This window comes from Pteropus vampyrus, unplaced genomic scaffold, assembly GCF_000151845.1.
Source record: "Pteropus vampyrus isolate Shadow unplaced genomic scaffold, Pvam_2.0 Scaffold301, whole genome shotgun sequence".
Classification (NCBI taxonomy): Eukaryota; Metazoa; Chordata; class Mammalia; order Chiroptera; family Pteropodidae; genus Pteropus; species Pteropus vampyrus.
Window position 1 is genome coordinate 110,326 of NW_011889082.1, and position 13,805 is coordinate 124,130.

At 35.2% G+C, this 13,805-nt stretch overlaps 2 protein-coding genes and 1 pseudogene across 6 annotated transcripts in view; 1 reads left to right on the forward strand and 2 right to left on the reverse strand.

Annotated features, from left to right (window-relative positions):
* Positions 1-8,583, forward strand: part of ERMP1 (endoplasmic reticulum metallopeptidase 1) — a 43,118-nt gene extending 34,535 nt beyond the window's left edge. The window contains exons 14-15 of the mRNA XM_011376637.2: positions 4,616-4,779; positions 4,907-8,583. Coding sequence (XP_011374939.1) covers positions 4,616-4,779; positions 4,907-5,071 — 329 coding nt within the window. The 3' untranslated portion in view covers positions 5,072-8,583. The remainder of the gene's footprint in view (positions 1-4,615; positions 4,780-4,906) is intronic.
* LOC111730120 lies at positions 3,524-3,642 on the reverse strand (annotated as a pseudogene).
* A 2,522-nt stretch (positions 8,584-11,105) lies between the features above and the next one.
* The window catches only part of RIC1 (RIC1 homolog, RAB6A GEF complex partner 1), an 89,732-nt gene continuing 87,032 nt past the window's right edge, over positions 11,106-13,805 (reverse strand). For all 5 annotated transcript variants that reach the window (XM_011376639.2, XM_023521274.1, XM_011376641.2 and 2 more), the window contains exon 26: positions 11,106-13,673. In XM_011376639.2, the coding sequence (XP_011374941.1) occupies positions 13,385-13,673 (289 nt within the window). In that variant the 3' untranslated portion in view covers positions 11,106-13,384. The remainder of the gene's footprint in view (positions 13,674-13,805) is intronic.

A 13,805-nucleotide genomic window follows, 5' to 3' on the forward strand; every position in this document is an offset into this window, starting at 1 on the left:
AAAATTTGTTAAACTTTGTTTTATGTTATGGGATGTGGTCTCCGTGATTGTTCTATGTGACTTTGAAAAGAATGTGTATTCCGCTGTTGTTGGATGAAGATTCTATGAATGTCGATTAGATTTAGTTTTTTGGTGGTGTTTGGTTCAACTATATCCTTACTTATTTTCTGCCTGCTGAATTTGTCAGTTACTGATAGTGTTGAAGTCTCCAACTATAATAGTGAATTTATCTATTTCTCCTTCAGTTTTAGCTTCACCTATTTTAACATTGTTAGGTGCTATCAATTGATACTTCTTAAAATTATTTTTAGTAGTTGACTTAGAGCTTGCAGTAAGTTCACTTTCAAATAACACTATAAAACTTCAGGGGTAGTGCAGACACTTTAAAAAATAGTATTCCCAGTTCTTCCCTCCCTGGGATTCTATAAAGTTGACTTTTGAAGCAGTAGTAAGTATAGAACAGGGTCTTTTTCTTTTCCCTTTCACTTAAACTTTTTAGTAAGTTGCATGTGGGTTTTGCCCCACTCAAATTTATTATAGTGATCAACAATTTGAGAGCTTATAATGTTTCTAAAAGAAATGGAAGCCAATTATGATTTTTAAGGAGGTTTTAGGTTCATTGTCAGATCCTTTACAGCATTTGGCCTGGCATTAGTAGGCAGTAAGGCTATGTTTACTTTTTTTGGTACATTTTTTGTTTAAAATACTTTGTTCCATTTTTCACTCCTACCAATAATATATGAGAGTTCCAGTTGTTCTACATTCTCACCGGTATTGGCTGCTGTTTATATTTTTAACATTTCTAGTGGGTGTTTAGTAGTCTCGCTTGCATTTCTCTAATAATTAATGATGTGGAACACTTTTCCAAGTGCTTATTGACCATATATCTTGCTTTGTTTCTTCATGTCTTTCTCCCTTTTAAAAACTGGGCTTATTGACTTGTGGTTTGTGTTTCAGATAAAAATCCTTTCTCAGATTTATGTGTTATCAGGATTTTCTTACCCATTTGTTTTCTTAATGGTTATCTTTTGATGTGTGAAAGTTTTAAATTTTTCTGAAATCTAATTTATCAGTTCTTTTTTCTCACAGGATTAGTGTTTTATATGTCCTTTCCAAAGGACGTTGCCTATCCAGAGGTCACAAAGGTAGTTTTTTTTTTTTCTAGAAACTGTATAACTTTAGCTTTTTATGGCCTATGATCCACCTTGAATTAATTCTTGTGTATGGTGTGAGATCAAGGTTCAAGAAATCTCAAAAAAAATCAGGAAAAAAAATTGTATATGTGTAGGTCTGTTTGTGTACCAGTTACCACACTTTAAATTATAGAAGCTTTATAATTAGGGGGGTTAAGATCCTTTGTAGGTTTTTTCAGTGTTTTCTTTGCTATTTTTGCATATTTGTTTTTCCATGTGAACTTTATATTAACTCTAATATTAAACTTATTGCTAATTGGTATTTTGAGGAATATAACAATAAGTTTATAAATTAAAGAGAACTTGACATGATGTTGAGTCAGCCTGTCTACAAAATGGCAATGCCTTTTCATTTGTTCATATCAACTTTTGTGTCTTTCAAGAGTGTTACAAAATTTTCCTCATCTAGTTTTTGTTGCTGTTATAATTGGGGTTTTCTCTACCAGTATGTCTTCTGAGTGGTTTTATTTTGTATGTATGAAGGCAAGTGATTTCTGTATGTCAATTTTACATCTTGCTGCCTCACCGAATCTTTTATTTTTTAATTGTGATACTCTAGGGTTTTCCAGGGATACCAGTAATTGCTAAACTTTCAAGGGCCAGATGGTAAATATTTTAGGCTTTGCTATGTGCCTCTGTTGTAGATTCTTTTTTAACCACTCTTTAAGAACATAAAAAACACCCTTAGCCTGAGAGCCATACAAAAGCAGGCTTCAAGTAAAGCTTATTGACTACTGCATAGCATATGCAAATATAGTTTTTATTTCTTCCTTACCAATTCTTAGGCCTCTCTTTGATTTGTCTGAATGGCTAATACTTCTAGCATAGTGTAGAACAGTTGTTGAGACAGTAGTATTCTTGCCTTGTTCTTGATATCAGTACAGAGGTCTCTATTGTAAGATTCTAGCCTTACAGTCATGTTAAGGAAGCATTCATCAACTGTCATTTCTTGAATGTATTTGTAAGGATTGGTTTTTAATTTTGTTAAAGGCTTTTTTTTTTTTTTTTTTAGCTATCTATAATCACGGGATTTTTCTTCCTTGAATATTTTAATATGGTGTATTCCATCAGGGCGGGCCTATTATTTTCTTAATGTGATGTTGGATGTTTGCTAGTATTTTATTCAGAAATTTTGCATCAATACTCATGCATGGTATTGGCCCATGTGTGGGTTTTTTTGGGAGGTGGGGTACTCTATCAGATTTAAGTATCAATGTTATACATTATAAATGTAAAAGCATCATAAATGTGATACATCCTGAAAACAGCCAGGTTTTCCTTAATTTTCAGTGCTTTAGGAACATTTTATGGAGCATTGGAACTATTTGGTTGAAAAATTGGTTTAAATTCATCTCTGAAACCACATGGGCCTGGTGCTTATTTTGTTGGGTAGTTTCTTAATAACTTTTTCTAGGGAAATTGATCTGCTTAAGCCTTAAACTTCTGTATTGAGTTTTGGTCATCTGTATTTTCCTAGAAAAGTATCCATTTCATCTGGTTTGATTTATTAGTATTGAGGTCTGCAAAGTAGCCACATGTGATTTACAAATTTCTTCTGCCGATTTTTCTTATTTCTTTTTTGTATACTTTGGTTTGCTCCACTTCCCTTCCCCTCTGCCTCTTTCTTAATCAAGTTAGTTAATCTTGTTAATTAAAAAAAAATAAGACTTTCAGTTTGTAAGGTCTGTTTTGTTCTACTCTCTATTTCATTGATTTTTGCTTTAGCTGTAATATTTCCTAACTTTTTATTTTGCTGTCCTTTTTTACTTGTCATTTTTATTTTGCTGTCCTTTTTATTTGTCATTTTATTATTTTACTGAAAAAACATTTATTGCTATGGATTCTCCTCTTATCACTTTGTATGTATCCACTAATTTGACATGTAGTGTATTCTTTATTTTAAAATTTTTCTGTAATTTTTGTTTCCTCATTCACCCACGAGTCTTTTAAATAGAAGAACTTTTATTTCCCGATAGGCTGTTTTGTTTTGCTATTGGTAATTTCAGGTTTTATTGAATTATGACTAGTGTTATTTGTAATATTTCTATTTTATAGAACTTCGATATTTCCTTTGTAATCCAATATTTTAATGAATGTTTCATGCCCGCTTAAGATATATTCTGTATTACTATTTCACTTATCATTTCGTTTAGGTCTTTTTTATTGTTTTTTTTTGTTCAATTGATGTCTTATACTGAGTGGAATATTATAGTCTCTTATTTGTATGTGCATGTATATCCATCTTCTATCTCCTGTAGTTTTGCTTCATGAAGTTGTTGCTATGTTGATGCAGAAAATTCACAATTTTTTTATTTTTTATATTTTTTTAATGCCTACAGCACCTGGTCTTCCTAGGTGTTCTCCCATCCAAGTACTAACCAGGCCCGAAACTGCTTAGCTTCTGAGATCAGACGAGATCGGACACGTTCGGGGTGGCATGGCCGTAGACTCACAATTTTTATATCATCGTGAATTACAGTTTTTAGTATTATATTTTCTTTTTACTTTTAATGCTTTTTGTCTTGAATTCTATTTTTTTCTGATTATCAAAGAGGCCTTTTTAAAATTGTGTCCACTTGCCTGAAATATTTTTGTTCAAACCTTTAGTTTTACCCTTTCTGAATTTGTTTCTTGACTATAACATATGGTTAGGTCTGGCTTTGTAAGCCAAGGTGAAAACTTTTTTCTTTTAGTGGATGAGCTAGGTCTATTCACATTTATTTTTATGACTGATGCATTTGGTCTGAACTTTGTCACAGTGTTTTATAATTGTTTTATTTGTTAAATTGCTTTTTTCTGTGAAGTGTTGTCTTTGCTCTTTAATTAAAAAAATATTTTCTGGCCTTTAAGAAGGTTTATATTTTTGTTGTGATCACCTGTTATTTAACCTTTTACTATTTGTGTCTCAGGATTTAGTGGCATTCTTTAACTCTCTTAGCCTATACAGCAGTTTGCTTATTGTATTTTCCTCTTTCCCTCTCAGTGTTACATGCAGCATTTGTGCATTAGTCTTCTACCCTCACCTCAATATTTGTTTTAGTAATATATTTGGATATTTTTAAATCCTTGGTGTCCATTCTTTCGTTAGTTTTTGCAGTTATCTCTTGATTATAAGCAGCTTATTCTCTATACTTCTGAGGAAAGGCTTGAGTGCTAGGTTCTTGTATGTTTAAATGACAGGGCCAAGACTTAAACCCAGGTTCTCTCCCTGTAAAATCTGTGCCTTTTCTGCCGCACCTCATTACTTATCTTCATTAATACACACCGTAAGTCCAAACTGGCAAGCCTCCATTAAGTTTGCAGTGTCTTTAAAGTGATAAAAGGCATGAACTTCATAGTCTGGTTTGGGTGGTGGATTGCTTTTCTCGTTGATACTTTTTTAAAGATTGTTTTAACTGATGATCTTTCCTCTTATGTTACAGGACCAAGCCATATGTCATTTTACGTTCGAACTCACAAAGGATCAACGCTCTCTCAGTGGTCTCTTGGCAATGGCACCCCAGTCACGAGTAGAGGAGGAGACTACTTTGTATTTTACTCCCATGGACTCCAGGCTTCTGCATGGCAGTTCTGGATAGAAGTACAGGTTGGTATTTCCCAGCATTGCTGGTATCACCGATCAGGTTCCTAAGTGGTATTAGGCAGGAATCGAATACTTGGGATCAGTATTCTGCCTTCACAGAACTAGAGAACTAACTAATTTTCTCTGCCAGGTCTTGGAGGAACAGCCTGAGGGAATAGTCACTGTGGCCATTGCTGCCCACTATTTTTCTGGGGAAGACAAGAAATCCTCCCAGCTGGATACTCTGAAAGAGAAGTTCCCAGACTGGACATTTCCGTCTGCTTGGGTGTGCACCTACGACCTCTTTGTGTTTTAATTTTGTGGATGAGCTCTGAGTACATGCCCAGTGGGATATGTCATGTGACGCGATTTCTCCCTATGCTACATTGATATTTGTAATGTAAGTCAATGGACTTTAATAAGCATATTGTCAAAGAGCTTTGTGGGCTAACACTCTTCAGGGCCAAGCATTATAATGGTTACACTGTGGGGTAGTGATGCATGGCCTTTTTGACACTTGAAAATGCCAGTTTCCTGGCCTTAAAGCACATGTGGATACTGCCACTACACTAACATGTCATTTTATATGACCTTAAGGACAAAAGCCAACAAACCACTTAGTAGTTGTTCCCTTAGGATCATGAAAGATGTTGAAGGTACTTTAAGACCATTGTTAATGAGACAAATGACATTTCCAGTTAAAGCCCAAGACCATTTATTGTATTAGTGGATGGAGCATAAAATACCATTCACTGGAGTAATGATTCCCCTTGATACCTAACTATAGGTCATTAGAAAGCTTTTACAGTAAGGACTGGGGAAGAACCCTTGGGCGTTTGAGGTCCCTGCCTTTGCTGAGAGCTGTGCTTCTTCAGGCAGCCTCGAGAGTATGCTTTGCATCTCTGTAGTGAAGCCCAGGACCCCTGATGTGGATACCTGTGCTAAGATAGTGACTCTTGTCCTTCTGCCTAGTGGTCACTGAGATTCACCATTGTGATGCTTTTCTGAGGTGGTTTTCAATGCTTGTTTCCTTCTGAAACATATCTTTCCCCCTCTTCATCTTACCAATTTGAGAAGAGGAGCATTTTTCCAGCTATAGTCCCCTCTGGGTTTTCACAGGTTCTTTTTGGTTCAGAATGTTGTTTCTGCAAGTACATGACTTCCTTCCGTCCTTCCTCAGAGGACTGAGTTTCTATGGTGGCTATTCTTGGGAAGGACAAGCCTGGAGTGAGGGGTGGGTTGTGAGCTGCTGAGCAGTTTATATACTCTGTTTTGTAGGAGTTTTGTTATCCAAGGTTAATTCTTTAGGGCACAATTTTATTGATGCACTAGGTCCTTATTTTTGTCTGTTTTCCAGCCATATGAACAAATTGGTTTCTCAGTAACTAACTTAATCACTAGCAGAGCTGGCTTTCCTGAGACTTGAGGTTGTGGCTTGTACTAGAATGAGATCACTGCACCTATAGCTGTCGGGGTTCAGATCCTGCACAATGGCAGTCCTAGGGCTTAAAGGTGCTTTTCATTTTGAAGATGGCTGTGTAGCATGTGAGGCTTATCACAGCAGTGCCTCCGATGGGTTCTTGACTCCAGCAGTGGAAGGGTCTGGTGGTAAATTTTGTTAGCTTTCTTTTTTCCATTCAGAAATGTAAAAAGTTGGATAAATTTTGAGTTTAGTAAGCATAGGCCAAAAATATTTTTAAAGAAAAGTCATAGTAAAAATTTAAAACTTTGCACTTTGATCCATTTGAACAGCAAGAGCATAGTTAAGTGTGCATGGGGGGGCGGGATTTTTCTTGCAGCTGCTTGTGTGATATGTACAATGTGATTTATTAATCATGCTCTTCATATTGCCTGCCTAATTTGTGACTCTTTAAAAACTGGGCTCACGCAAATATCAGGGCTGCAGCCAGAGCTGAATGATAACATGCTGACTGTGACATGCATGGACACTGGAGCCATTACTTTTTCTGACTTTGTAGAAACCATATATTTCTAGCCTCAAGTGCTTCAGTGTCTGGCTGTTACCATATTTATCCGTGAGGCCAGATGATTTCTGAGTTTGTCAAGTGGTATATAGTTTGCAGTGTTTATACCTTGAGTAGCACAGTTGTGGAGGAAAAGTTAGAGATAGTAATACCTCAGTGAATTTTCAAAATATGGTCCTCCATATCCACAGGTTCTGCGTCCACAGATTCAACTGTGGGTCAGAAATATGTGGGGGGGAAAAAAATGATGTTTTTGCTGACACGTACAGACTTTTGTCCTTGTCATTATTCCCTAAACGATACAGTGTAACAACTATTTACATAGCATTTACATTGTATTATAAGTAATCTAGAGATGATTTAAAGTATATGAGAGGTTATATATGAATACTATAACATTTTACATAAGAGACTTGAGCGTCCACAGATTTTGGTATTTGAGGAGGGTTCTGGAACCTATCCCATGTAGATTATGAGGGATGACTGTACAGGCATATTTCTGTCGCTGTGGTCAATTTGAAACTGATCTAGAAATTACAGGGAAAAAAAAAGCAAAATCTCAAGTGTTGAGGAAAGACATTGGTTGAAACACAAATAGTTCCCTGTGGTGTTTTTTTTTTCCCCCTTTAGGAAGGACGTTGTAACTCTTTTTCAGTAATGATCATGGTTTTCTTTTTACCTTTGGGTTATACCTTTATATGTAAACAATTCTTTTTTTTTTTTAGCATTATAAAACTTTAATATTATGCAAGGTCAGTAACAAGATGCTCACTAGTCTCTGGGCATGTTTAAATATTCTGAGATTATTTTAATGCCAGAAATGGTTAACTAATTATTCATGGCTGTTAATAAGTGCTGCTAAGATTAAAGTACTAGGTTTTTTTTTGAGTATATGATCATTTCCTACAGAATTTGAATGTAGGTAAGCACAGTACTGCATATTCAGGGAAAGTGTAAAGAATTGTGATTTCAAAATAATTATTAAAATGTGCACTGTGTCAGACCTAACAATGATTGTTGCATGAAATATTCCTTTCCACAGTTTAGCAGATGCAAATTAGCATAGGGTTCCTAAAAGGCTACCACTGAGGGAGCCCATAAACCAGCCTGCTGACTCAGGAACCTATATTGTTTGTTTCTGTTTCTTTTCACTAGTTTGCTGACTTGATTAATTTTTGCCTTACAATGTTGCTGAAATACTTTTTAATATCCTAGTTAGTATCTTTAACAGAAAAAAAGATCTTTATTAATTATGTTATCCTGTATCCTCATATTCAGAGGGTTATTTCAAGTCTACACAGCATTTTAAAGTCTTCTTTAAAAAAAAATTACTGTTAAAAGACCTAGATGGCTCATGTGGATATAACTGCTATTTTAATGGGTTATATGAAAAAAGAACTTAGCATGGAAATGTTAGTTTACTTTAACTAGAATCCTTTTTGCAGTGGAATGAGATTGTGCATCTGAATTCTACAGAAACTAATCACCTCTTATTTGGTAAATATTGAGCTTCAGCATATTCAGTAGTTTTAAATCATTTCCCTTGGCAAAGAAAATCATGAAAGGCTCAGAAAGGTGTTCTTTTGTTGGAAGATAGGGATAGGAAGGACAGAAGAAGAAACTGTCTTTCAGTCAGAAGGCGACCCACTGCTCATTCTCTCCAAGGAAAGGAGAGAAAGGAAAGTACTCTCCAAAAGAGTACCCACACATCATGGTGCAAGGTATTTCACTTTGAGTGAATGCCTTCAAAACAGTTCACAAGGTGAAACAGCTGAATGGCAACTATTCCTAATACACCTTGCTGCCTCTTAGGGCCAATAAAGCCAAAATGCACTTAGACCTCTTTATACCTGTTTTTATTTGAAAAATATCCTAGCCAGTTTTGAAGTACATAAATATGTATTTTTGATATTGCTACTTATTTGATTTGTAGAAGTATATACTGTGTTGATAATTTCTCCAAGTTTGATCTTATACCATGATCAAGTGAGATTCAGCCCAGGAATGCATAGTTTAACACTTGAAAAATCAATCAATGCAGTACTGCATATTAAAGGACAACCACCATATATGGTCATCTCAATAGATACAAAAACAATTTTTTTTAACAAAGCCTACCATCTTTTCATGATAAAGGAATTCCTTAACTTGATAAAGGTCCTCCGTGAAAAACATCACAGCTTATTACATAATTTACGATGAAAGACAAAGCATTTCCTCTAATATTAGAAAAACAAGGATGTCCACTACTGAATACTGTACTGGAGGCTCTAGCCAGGGCATTTTGGGAAGAGGCATCATTAGACAGGAACTGTTAAAACTACCTTTAGTTGCAAATGATAGATCATTTATATAGAAAATCCTAAGGAAACCACAAAAAACTATTACAGTTAATAACTTCAGCAGTGTTGTAGGGTCCAATATCAATGTACAGAAACCAGCTGTAACTCTGTATACTAACGAACAAAGAACAATCCAAAAATGAAAATTCTATTTGAAATAGCATCAAGAATAAAATACTTAGGAATAAGCTTAACAAAAGTACAAGGTTTTTACACTGCAAACTAAGACACTGCCGAAAGGAATTAAAGACAAAAATAGACAACCTACGTTCATGGATTGGAAAGCCTAATATTAAGATGGCAATATTCTCCAAATTGATCTATAGATTGAATACAATCCTCACCAAAATCCCAGCTGCCTTTTGTGTTCATGCACACAGAAACTGACAAGCTGATCCTAAAATTCATACAGAAATGCAAGGAACCCAGAATAGTAAAAACAGTTTTGAGAAAACAACTCACACTTTCAAAACTTCCTACAAAGTAGCAACAGTAATCAAGACAGTGTGGTCCTGACATTAAGAATAGCCATAGAGATCAATGAAGTACAATTAACGGCCCAGAAATAAACCCATATTTAGTCAATTGGTTTTTGACAATTCAATGGGAAAAATTTTTAGTAACTGGTTCTGGGACACTAAATATCCACATACAAAAAAACAAAGATCCCCTCACTTCATACCACATACTAAAATTAACTCAACATGGATCAAGACCTAAACTGTAGGAACTAAACTATAAAATTCTTAGGAGAAAATAGACATTAGTACCTGTTTTTACAAACCAAAAGAAATCCTAAGAGGATTTTTGCTTTTAAAAAAAGCTGTTACTGTACTAAACTTAGTTAGGTCTTTCATTTTAAAAATCCAAGTGGTATAACACAAACTTTTGGAAAGTGGCGGATATCCTTTGCTTTATGCTATTTCAGCTTATGAAAAGAATTTTCATAGGCGTACCACACTCTATTTTGGATAGTGGGGGATGCCTGTACCTGATAAGGGTCTACTATCCAAAATATGTAAAAACTCTTGCAAATCAACAATAAAAGATAAATGACTCAATTGTGAAATGGGCAAATGGTGTGAACAGACATTTTTATCCAAAGATATATAAATAGCTAATAATCATGAAAAGACAGCCATCAGGGAGATGCAAATCTACAATGATACCACTTCACACATTAACTCAGATGGCTATAACCAGAAATACAACAATAACAAGTGTTGATGGTAGAAACTGGAACCCTCCTCCCACTGCTAGTACAAATGTGGAAAAATGACACAGGCACTTTGGAATACGGTTAGCATTCCCTCAAACATTAACCAGTTATCATATAACTCAGTATTTCCACTCAGAACTGAAAACATGCCCACAAAGAAACTTGCACATGAATGCTTGTAGTAGCATTCATGATAGTCAAAAGGTGGAAACCACCCAAAAGTCCCTTAACTGATGAATGGATAAACAGATGTAGTATATCCACAAAATGATTATTCAGCCTCAGAAAGGTATGAAGTACTGATATACAAAGATGAACCTTGAAAACATCTTGCTAAGTGAAAGAAGCCAGACAGAAAAAGCCACATATTACATGATTCCATTTATATGAAATGTCCAGAATAGGCAAATCCATAAAGACAGAGAGCAGACTTAGGAATACAGGAAATAGGTAAAAGTCAAAATCATTTTTAATCCCACCTATTAGAGATGTTGTCTAGTCTCCTCTACACTTACATACAGAACTGGTGGAAACCATATGGTATACATGATTTTATATTCCTTTTCATTATACTTTGAACATTTTCCATGATTGTCTGTTCCAATCTTGTGTTGTCAGGCATCTAGGATGCTGCCAACTCTTGATGCACCTATTCTAAATAATTCTGCATATAAATAAAATTTAAATCTGTCTGAATTTCTAAGTTATTTCACATTCAGAAGATTCTAAGAGGTGGAATTATAATTGGTGGTTCATAATACATATACTTTTTGCTGTTAACCTGAGATGGTAAATAAACAAAAGTTCATGTAATGGTTTTATTGCCCTTTACCAAGTAAAAAAATACACATTACAGAAGTAGCAGCAACTTTAATTACAAGCAAAGGTTGACTCGACCCCCAATGACTTCTTATTTTGGTATTAGCAAATAATTTAAATTTCAAATAGTTATGAATATTTAAATTCATTGGTTAAAATTATGGCTTAAACAGTGGAGAACGTGAACCAAATAGGGCAAAATAAAAATAAGGATTTTTTAAAATTAAAGTATATAACAATTACCAAAGAAAAATTTCTGTAAAACTTGCCTTTTTTTTTTTTTAATCTTGGGGCCACCCATTCTGATTAGCTGAAAAACAAGTATTTTAGAGAGAAAAAATTCATTTATGGCATTAATCACAGGAATACAGTTACCTTATTGGTGCCTGCTTTGAAGAGTGCAAGATGAACCCAGCAGTACATTAGGATATTTGAAAAGATCACAGCTGTTTACAATGGTAAATCATTTTTATTGACTGAATATTCACACCAAGCACAAAAGTAATGCTAGTTCTTCTCCTACTGGACTAAGAGAAGAAATTTCAGTTTAGTTTCTTGCTGGGCTGCATGTACTCACATGGGAAGCATTTTCTAAAGATTTAGGGAAAGGTGGTTTAAAACAAAGGCTTAATTAAATAAAGGTAGCACCAGAAGGACCAGGTACCAATAATCACATATTCCACCCATCCAGGAGTTTGAGTATGTGAAATTATTGCACTTGTAAGAAGTAAATGACAGTAAATTACCAAACCCAATAATTTAAAAGTTTGATGAATTCTGAACTAAGTAGTTTCAAAATGGTTTTGAGTTTCCCTTTAAAGGAAACCTGGCTAGGACAACTAATTCTAGCCATTTACTTTAAAAAACAAGGATAGAGGACCAAGTTTTAGTTCTAAACTGTAATTGCACTATGAGAAGAGAGGCTGTTTTACATAGTGGTATGAGTTTGGTCCACATCAAATACATTGTTATAAAAATAAACAAGTTTGTTTTTGTAAAAAATAACATTGCATTCCTTTGTTCAATTGCACAGTACAAACAAGCTATCTAAATTAATACTGTTATAAGGTAATTAGAAGTACAGTGGATATGTGTTTAGTCTGAAGCAATAAAGGAGTACACAGTTAAGTTTTCATAATGTATGAAAACTAAAATTTAAGTCATCTGAAATACATAAAATATTTTAAAAAGTTACAATGAAGAATGCATTTTTATATACTAATTATTAGCTGTGATAATACAGGATTCAGCAGTCCATTTACATAAAACTCCATTTTTATTCAATTTACAAAAGCAATAAATAAGAAACTACATTAATTTGCACAAAACCTGTTTCATTTCATGATCAGTGTGACCATTTGTTACTTTATGACCAAGCCAATAAACCTGTCTTCCTCTATGAAGACGGCTCATATTTGGAAAGAAGAGCAAGCCCTGTCTTTATTCCAAGAGTATCTATAGCCATGCAGAATCCAGCATAAAACCTTACAAATTATAATACAAGGCCTAAAAATATGAACACCGCCTGTGAATATATTTACACAAGAGTAGTATTCACAAAAAGTTCTTTGATACAAAATAGTTTAGTAGTACCTAACAGCATAATTGAAGAACCAACCCCTCAGACCTCGGCCCATACTTATCTAGCAGGAATCAAGCCTGCACACCGACTCACAAATAGCTCCCATCAATTCAGGCCTGGGATATAACAGGCTAGAAAAGCCAAGGAGCACATCCTCATCACACTGGCCAGTATTGTGCCAAGGCAGACATCTATTCAGGAGGCCTAGCCAAAGAGTCCAGTGCTCTCAACCCAAGGGCACATTACAGGTACCTCAGGTACCTGATAAGCTATAGCAAGCACCTTCGCATTTATTTTTAAAAAGCAGTCTGGACACACACTGTACCAGAAAACATGTTAAGAAGCTATACACAGTGAAAAAGCTCATCTGGACAAAGAATCCTTATAAGAGCTATCAATCTTTAAGAATAAAACCAAAATATTCTCATGTACATCTGTACAATATTCTTTATTACTTTCCACTGCAGCTTAAAAACTTTTTTATGAAAGATGATTGATTCTGCTATCACATTTTTATGGAGTCAAAGAGACTTCTTAGAGGACAGTTAGTTAAAATTTAATACCTTACCAGAGTCTCTGAACTGAGTTCTGTCCCTGGTTAAGTTATCGAGCTAGGTCACAGTGTCCTCAGTTGCACACTGCTGCTAATTAATACTGCCCACGGTGACGTACCCCACTGTTGTTAGGACACAGAACAGTCGTAAGTTCCATCCTGAAAAGATTCCTCCTCCTCCGCTCCGGCTGTGTCCTCCTCTTTCCGACTGACCATACTGCTACCTCCGACCTCGCTCTGGGGGATGCTTCCATGGCCCGAGGAGCCCCTGCTCTCCTCTACCCGGGGGCTAGACTGCTCAGGAGTCTTACCCACGGTTATTGGCTGGAAAGCTTCGGGCTGGACCTGCTCTTCGGTTATTTCATTGAGCTTCTGTAGTTGTGGCTTAATGATGTTTAAAAATGGCTTATATCCAGGACTAAGGAGAAGAAAAAGGAAATTAGTTCTCATTTGCTATGTTCAAAAGTCTCCACAGAATGTTATGGATAAATTCCTACTAAACACTGATACGATCAATCATAAGGTCAGTGACAAATTATGAGGAGAGAGG